This window comes from Sardina pilchardus, chromosome 16 (genome assembly GCF_963854185.1).
Source record: "Sardina pilchardus chromosome 16, fSarPil1.1, whole genome shotgun sequence".
Taxonomy (NCBI): Eukaryota; Metazoa; Chordata; class Actinopteri; order Clupeiformes; family Clupeidae; genus Sardina; species Sardina pilchardus.
Genome location: NC_085009.1, coordinates 22,577,831 through 22,586,816, shown reverse-complemented (window position 1 = coordinate 22,586,816; position 8,986 = coordinate 22,577,831). Strand labels below are relative to the sequence as shown.

General features: G+C 42.0%; 1 protein-coding gene across 3 annotated transcripts in view; it reads left to right on the top strand.

The window, feature by feature from the left end:
• Positions 1-7,424, top strand: part of elavl2 (ELAV like neuron-specific RNA binding protein 2) — a 46,220-nt gene extending 38,796 nt beyond the window's left edge. For all 3 annotated transcript variants that reach the window (XM_062516736.1, XM_062516737.1, XM_062516735.1), the window contains exons 6-8: positions 20-245; positions 2,040-2,078; positions 4,668-7,424. In XM_062516736.1, the coding sequence (XP_062372720.1) occupies positions 20-245; positions 2,040-2,078; positions 4,668-4,998 (596 nt within the window). In that variant the 3' untranslated portion in view covers positions 4,999-7,424. The remainder of the gene's footprint in view (positions 1-19; positions 246-2,039; positions 2,079-4,667) is intronic.
• The last annotated feature ends 1,562 nt before the right edge of the window (positions 7,425-8,986 follow it).

The window sequence follows — 8,986 nt, the reverse complement described above, 5'->3', positions numbered from 1 at the left end:
CTCTCCTCCGCTGCTGCAGGGGTGTCCAGGGGGGTCGGCTTCATCCGTTTCGACCGCCGGGTGGAGGCCGAGGAGGCCATCAAGGGGCTGAACGGGCAGAAGCCACCCGGAGCCTCGGAGCCGATCACGGTGAAGTTCGCCAACAACCCCAGCCAGAAGACCAGCCAGGCGCTGCTGTCGCAGCTCTACCAGTCGCCCAATCGAAGGTACCCGGGACCCCTCGCTCAGCAAGCGCAGCGCTTCAGGTAAATGGCCACGCCGCCCACGCTAACGCTAACCACAAAAGGGTGCTTTTTTGTTGTTGTTGTTGGTTTGTTGTTTTTGCATTTTTTTTTTTTATTTTTTATTTTTTTTTTTTTCGATCAACAAGAATAGGGATTCGGTTTTCGTTTCAAGAATTCTTTAAACATTGCCGTTATATACAGTAGTGAACAAGCCCGTATTTTCCACCAGTTTTGAATAGGAAGAAGGATTCATAAGCGACAGTGCGTGTTGCATGCATACCGGTAACTGAAATGTAGAATTACACGCCCACATCTGTTCTCAGGAAAAACGACTATTATTATTTATTTATTTATTTATTTTTTAGTGCCAGCTCCGAACAACTTTTCAGGTTCTGAACTGATTTGGATCTGTGAACGGTTCAGCATCAGGAGTGGGAACCAGAATGTGGAACCAGAATGTAGAATCAGAACCGGCAAAGCTCAGCCACCCCCAGCTATAGACATGAACAGCACCTAACAATAATTATTATTATTATTATTATCATCAAATAATGTGCACTGTTACAGCAAAGCCAAATCATTCAAGTTATTCATCCGCAATCATTTTATTAATGGTGATTTAATCAGATTAAACTAGTTGTGCTATTAAACAAGTGTGGAACAAATGCAAGGAGTCTTGTTTTTGCATCTACAGCTGGTTCAGTTCAGCTGGTTCAGTTCACTTGATTATATGAACACATGCCCGCCCCCCCCCCCCCCCTCCCGTGCTTTGGACAGTAAGGGGAGATGAGTCGGGTGAAGGCAGTCTAGAAGTGGGCGATGGAAGACTAGGGGTGGCTCTCAAAACACTCTCCTTGATTCTCGTTCCCACTGATCTATAAAGCACTGGATAGACTATCCCATTGTTGCCGCTCCATCATTCTAGATTATTGAGGACGAGGATCGAGGAAGGAAGGGAGGGTGTATAAAAGACCAAACGAGAGGCACCCTAGGAGAGGTCCAGTTGACCTGAAAAAAAGCCGACAAATAAAATGGTGTTTATTATTGATCAGAGTGTTCTCAGAGTAGGGTGCAAGAGCATATAAAGGTGAAGGAGGACCAGAGCCATTAGATAGCCGTTCTCAAATGGGCTATTCTGAGTCTAGCTTTGTGAGGAATTAAGAGTAGCTAGGATGGGAGTTTGTGTTTCTTTTGGGGGGGGGGGGGGGGGGGGGGGGTCTGAAGTAAACAAGAAGGATGTGAAAAGAGTGACTGTTTTTAAGAATGGGAGGAAAAGAAAGTCAGTGATTTGTCTGGAACAGTGTTTTTGTCTCAGGAACAGTAGTGTATGAACCCAGCAAGAGCAAAAGCAACATGGGGCACTTGCAGTGTAGGTGCAGCAGGGCTGTAAAACAGTGCCAAACATGACTTGCCTGCTTTCACATTTCACCATCATCCTTGCTTGCGCGCTGCTGTTGTTGTCTGTTGTCTCGTCGCATTTTACTCTACCTGTAAATTAAGCATTTAAAAAACAAACAAACAAGCAACCCCCAACAAAACTGGAGTGTTTTTTGGCTACCTAACAGTGGTAGCTTTGGATGTGATGGGCCATGATTCAAAATATGACTCAGTTGACTCATCCTGTTTCTTTGCCTTGTTTAACCTAAGTGATGCTTTTTGACAACAAGACAAAGAAATTAGGAGCCGTACTGAAATGGCCTACATGGTAGACTTTGTAGACTTGTATGTATATTTTTATTTAATTTATTTGATCTTATTTTAGCCGTTTAAATAATTTCAGTAGGTCATTGGCTAATGCATTCAATTTCATTTTAGGTTGGACAATCTGCTAAACATGGCCTATGGAGTAAAAAGGTAACCTATTTTTTTCTGTGATTGTTGTGTGTGCTCAAGCTTGCCCGATCAAATGTGAGGTTTTTAATTTATTTTTGTTATTGTTATCATTATTATTTATTTATTTATTATTTATTTATTATTATTATTATTATTATTTTATTTATGGGTTTGTTTTCCTTTTGTCTGTTACCTCACAAAGCCATTCCACCTCATTCAGCTTGAGTCAGAACTCGGTGGAATGGAATCAGAACGATGCTGAGAAATCTGCTTCTAGAACAGATGTGTAGTCACTGCCAGCTTCTCTCCCCCTCCCCAGACCTTACAGCTACATGGATGCAGAGAAAAGACTCCTGATTTCTCCTTGCATTCTCTCTCGCCCTTTTCCCCTCCCCCTCAATTGTCTTGCAAGCTTGTGTGCAGGTGTAGCTAGGTCTAGGTGGGTGTAAGGTTTGGGACATGTTCCTTTGCGATTTCTGTGTGGGTTTGTTTGGGTGGATGTGTGTGTGTGTGTGTGTGTGTGATGGTTGGTAAGCCTGTGCTTGAGCGGGCAGTGAGTGTGATTCAGTCTGGCAGGGCAAAGGCTAGTGACGGGTCACATGGTTGCCGCTTGCTGCCTACCTGCTCCCTGGGCACATTAGGCCCTCTGGCACATCCCCCTCACCCCCTGAAGCGTGCACACACACACACACACACACACACACACTGTGCACACACACACACACACACACACACACACACACACACACACACACACACACACACACACACACACACACACTGTGCACACACATACACACACACACACACACACACACACACACACACACACACTGTGCACACCTCTCTCACACACATACATACACACACTGCGCACACCGCTTATACAACTCAAACAAACCCCCTACCCCCCATCAAGTCTAGCGCGCACATTCAAATACCCTACATACTGCTTATACAATCAAACACAACCCCCATCCCTCCCTTAAGCATGGACTGCGCACACACACACACACACACACACACACACACACACACACACACACACACACACACACAAACACACATGCACACACTGATACACAGCACTCGCACAGCTCACATAGACAGCTCTCATACAACTGCCAAAGCTGTCTCTCTCTCTCTCTCTCTCTCTCTCTCCCTCGCTCGCTCTCACACACACACACTCTGTCTTTCACACACACACACACACACACACACACACACACACACACACACACACACACTGTCCACTCACTCACACACTGCCCACTCACAGAGTCATGTGTATAATGTACTGCCATCCCTTGATTCATGTATAGCCATACATCCCACACTTCAATTGCTACTGGGATGGCATAGCTGTGCAGACTTGTTCGTACATCTGAAAATAGGCTTGTATTGTGCAAATCTCATATTAGCACAGGCTAGATCTGGAGTCACTCTTAGAAGACCCAGGTTAACAAAACACTCATGAGAAACAAAATCACACATATGTAACACCCCCCCGCCCCCCCCCCCCACACACACACACACACAAACACACACGCTCGTGAACCCACACTCCCTCCTACCCTTGCATGTGCACATTTTGTCCTAACGTGCGTACTCTCGCATGCTAATTCCCTTACACTCACACTCACACTCAGACATGCACACAGGCGCTGTCTAGGCTCTTGGCCTGCTGAAGTCTTTACACACACACACACACAGAGGCACGCACACACACACACCTGTCAGGTCGTGTGTGCTCAGAGATGGCAACTAGGGCATCTAATCTCACGTGAAACAGTTGAAATAATTCATGCACTCCTGGATAATGCACCGCTCCACCTCTGTCCATTTGTTTTCTTTTTTGTCGTTGTCTTCCCCTCACGTTTTTGCTTGCGTTGCTGCCACAGCTGGCACTTCACCATTGCAAGGCATGGCCCAATTTTTATTTATTTTTTATTTTTTGTTATTTTATTATTTTTTTTTTACCTTTTTGTATTCTGGCTTTGCTGTACAGTTCTTACACTGAAGTGAGCTTCTCCCACATTTTTCTTTTTCTTTTTTTCTTTTTTTTTTCAACGAAAAGGTTGATGGTAGAGGATGTTGCTTTCTAGTCATGTCTCCTCTTCAGAGGGCTGCTCATTCTATCTGATGAGAAAGGGCCTTTTGTTATTGTACTGTGACTAAAGTTTAATAGAAAGCATTTATGAATCAATCCGTTTGACCTTTGTGTTGTAAGGCTGAAATTGTACTCTACCTGCACTTTAAAAGCACTTTTAAAAAAAATAGTTTTCGAGTATTTGTGCCACTTGTGTCTTAGACATGATTGAAATTTAGCTTAATGACCCATCATCCTCCTCTCCTTTCATCCTAAGTGACCAGGCTTGTTAAATGTATTACTGTTATTGGTGCTTCATGGACCCCTGCATGCCCGTTGAAAATGACAAAAGCAAATATCGCTTTTGAGTTCATCGTGAACGATTGTGCGTGATGCGTGAATAACCATTTTTCATCGCGTCACCATTTCCTGGTCTGTTAATAAATTAGCTGGTTGTTTTTGATCTGGTTCCTCGGTTTTCACCACCCACCTTGTCCGGTGCCGTCTGTTCTGTCTTACAGTAGATTCTCCCCCATGGCTATCGAGGGCGTGTCTAGCCTAGCGGGCATCAACCTCCCGGGGCACGCTGGCACAGGCTGGTGCATCTTCGTGTACAACCTGGCGCCAGACGCGGACGAGAGCATCCTGTGGCAGATGTTTGGGCCGTTCGGCGCCGTGACCAACGTCAAGGTGATTCGCGACTTCAGCACCAACAAGTGCAAAGGCTTCGGCTTCGTCACCATGACCAACTACGACGAGGCCGCCATGGCGATCGCCAGTCTGAATGGGTATCGCCTGGGCGACCGGGTCTTGCAGGTCTCCTTCAAGACCAACAAAACGCACAAGGCTTAAACGTTCTCGTCTCGCGATCATTTCTTAAGAAAAAAACTTCCCAAGCCCTCCCATCCCTGTGGCATGGGTGTGGGTATGGGATGGGGAACGGGGGAGTGTTGCGGTATCCTTTCTACATTAGTATATAAAAGAAAATATAAAAAAGAAACAAAATTACATTTCTAAATCAGTGTTACAAAAAACGATCCAGTATTCAGCGTCCAGCAATGTGGTCTTTTTTGTTTTTGTTTGTTTGTTTTTTCAGTTGGTTTGTTTTTTAGTGTTCTTTTTGTTTTTCCCCTTCATTGCTTAATCTTCAAAACGTCAAAATGAAACCTGTATGGAGAACTTGTGTTTTTTTGTTAAGTAGACGTGCAAATTTTGAGTTATGTTGAATAAAGAAGCATTGTCTAAAAAAAAGTAACAATGAGGTGTTTTTGCATCTTGCGGTTTTGTTGCACATCAGCTTCTGGTTCTGTGTAGATTTTTGCCTTTTTTATGTTCTGCGTTGCCTTAGGTGTGTTTACAGTTAAAGTGCTAAAAGTATTTATTTTCATTGCATTGTTTTATTTTGTTCATTTTGTATTGTTGATTGGCTGCGTAATGTTGCTTAATGTAAAATGAATGGAAAGAAAAAGACAAAAAAAACAACTCTTAAAGCAGTACCTTGCCAAAGAGCTAAGAACCTCTTTGATGTGGGTTTAAGAGCATCTATTTTTATAAACAGAAACATTTGGAAAAACTTTTTACAGGACCTGGAACAAATATTTTGACTTGGATACTTTGAGAAATATCTTCATATGACACCTCGTGAGCTTTTGATCTTTACCAGAGAGTTTGCAGAGGTTGAAATTTCTGGGAAGATTTATGATGTAAAAGATACCTTTTGAGATCTTTGTATTAATATCTTTAGATTCTAGAATCAATGGCAGTGTTTCATTTATTTAAAAAAAAAGAAAAAAAAATCGTCTGTGGGTTGCCCAATCATTCCTGATTGTCGTGACTAGCAACCCGTGTTCAGATTAGATTTTTCTTTTCCTCTGAAACACAGAAGGTAAAATACAAAGGTTTATTCCACTTTAGAAGAAAAAAAAAAACTTGCATGCAAAATTCTGTCCTTGGAATTCATTCAAAAGGTTTTGGGGTTTGGTGGGGTTTAACCAATCAGATCTTCCCTCGGCACCTCGCGTCAGGCAAAAGCTCATGGTGTTTTTGGTGGTGTACTTATTGTCAAAGACGCTTTGTCTTTAAAGAGAAAAAAAAGTTAAAAAAAGTAAAGAAAGAGAGGAGATAAAGTAAAATCAAGGGATTGACATGCTTTGTGTGAAGGCTGAAATTAAACTTAGCCGACAAAAGCAGCAGCTTCAAGAATAGGTAAGGAAAAACAAACAAAAATTTAGTTTGAATGAGGCTCTGTATGAGAGGCATCTGTTCCTTCCTGCAGAGTTATATGTACATAAGTACTTTTTCATGTTGAGTGAGTTTATTTGGTTCTTTTTTTTTTTCCTTTGGACTTGCGAAGTGCTTTTTATTTCCTTTTATAAGAGTAAGTATGGTATACTTTAAAAAAAAGAAATACTTGATTTATTTTGTTTTCATATCGACTAGCATTAAGTGTATCAGATTTGTTGGTTGTTTGGTCTGTAGATAGTCTTGCTTATGCTACTAAAACAAAATTATAGGCATTTAAGTTGGTCTGAGTTGACTTGATATTTTGTTAGTTTTTTTTTTCTTTTTTTATATCTATATAAATATACATCATAAATATATATTTATGTGGTAAAGATTGAATATAAGCCACAGTTTTGAACTACTTGATTACTCTTTTTTGTTTCCATATTCATGTATACATAATGCATATAACCTGTTTTAAAAAAAGAAAAATCGTAAAAAAGGTGTATATTGCTTAATTTATGACCAGGGGGAGTTTTGACGAGGCAGTTCCGCGGCCATAGTGACTATAAAAAAAAGGATTTCCGATTTTTAAAGGGGGAGAAAAATAAATAATCCTGAACGTCTTGCCTCTCTTCACTCTCATGCAAAGGAAGGCATGCTGAGCCTTAGATGCACTGATGACTGTATTGCATCCAGCTTTGTATTTATAACTGATTAATATTCATGCTTCCTTCCCCTTATTACAAGCAGTGTGCTATGCATTATATATTTATCTTTGCGACTGCAACTTTTTTTTTATTATTATTTACTTGTTTACTTTTTTGTTTTGTTTTTTTGTTTTTTCCCGAGTTGGTTTATTCTTGGTTGATTGTTGGAAGTGTAGAGGTCTAACATGAGTCTAAATGAGCTGTGAGATACTTGCTGCTGTGGGACTTGGGAGCCTCTGTTTTCATGCCTGTCCACCCCCACACACACACTTCTTTTTTTTTTTTTCTTTTTTTCCCCTTTCACCCCCCTCTCTTTGCTCCTCTACTGAAGTTGTTGAGGAGATAGGCGGGAGGGGGGGAGGGGTGATTGATTGAGGCGGGGTGGGGCGGGTGGGGGATGGTGTTGGTTGGAGGGTGGGGTGTTGGTAGTGGTGTAGTGTGGTGGAGAAGATAGTACTTGGGCCAGAGGTTCACTATCCCACCTAGTCTCAATTCTGTTGTTTTTGTGGGGATGATTTATTTATTTGAAGTTGTACAGTATGACTTGATTTCCACAGCTGTTTTCTTTTTTTGTTTGTTTTCCTTTTTTGGGATATAGAGTCTATCTTTTGAGTATTTAAAAAAAAAAGATTTAAAACGGATGTACATGTTCTTTTCTTTGTGTTTGGAATACTTTGTATTTTTTCATGTTCAGTACATCAATAAATAAGTTGAAGGCAAATTATGCCAATTGTGCTTGGTCTTTGCTTTGTTTTTTAAGCTTATCCATAAAGTTAGACTACCTTTGCCAGTATTAGCCAAGTTGTAGTATTTAAATGGTTGAAGTCAGGTTGAGGCACTATGGTAACTGTTGGCAGTTATGAATGGAATGCTGTGCTTGAATAGCCTGAGAGAACTCCGACAAACCTGTTAGCATTTTCGAATGTGCTAGTCCTGCAGAACACATTCAAATTGGCTAGCCTGGTCGTTCTGGGTTCACCCAGGGTAGCGTATGAATAGCAGTTATTATGAAATGTCAAATTAATAGTTGGATTTCACAAAGGTTTGTCATAAAGGCACTTCTTTGAGGACCAGATCCCACATGGCGAGACCTCCTGGCAAAAGATCTACAGTTTACGGACCAGACCTCTGTTCAGACGTCGATCCCCTCTGCCTCCGGCGATAACAGGTACTGTGTGCGCCTCACCTTCTGTCCAGGGCTCCTTTTGCCTTGCATTTAAGTGGAGAGATCATTATGCTGTACGTGTGTGTGTGTGTGTGTGTCTATCCAACAGCTGATTATTATTCAGTTCACACAATCTGGTCTGGAGAAGGGAAATATAACATTCTTGCCATTTCAACCTTCAGCAGCAGTTCTTGTTTTCAGCCAACTGCTCAATCAGAATGAGCAGTATTTAACTATTACCACCAGTGGGAAAAAAAAGATCCTTTAACAGGAAGCTTTTGGCTCTGAACTGAAGGTTTACTTTTGGCCAAAGAAGAGAGAGGGCCTTTTTAAAAGTTAGTTGAGTGTTTTTACTTTGTGCTTAGCCACTTGTGTTACTTACTTCTGCAAGCAGGATTACAACAGTCGAATCCTCTGATGTACTTCTGTGACGAGACAAGAAAACAACTTCAGTGGCAGACGGTTCCTCCTCAATCGATTCATCAGCGTGCTATCCTGAAAGCCTCGTGGTTTCAGGGCCTGGATAACATTAATGGACTAGGCCCCAGCTTGCCGCTTTGTAGCTCTTCTCCCCTGTCGACGCCTGTAATTGCTGCAGATTTTGGGCACCGGCTCGACCGTGTGTGGGTTGAACACAAAGACTAGGGGGAGGAAACATCTCGTGGAAGTACCCAATCGAGAGTATTGATTCCCAGGACCGGGCGTAGCTCCACTTAAAGCTGGCTGCTTCGCTAAGATGAAA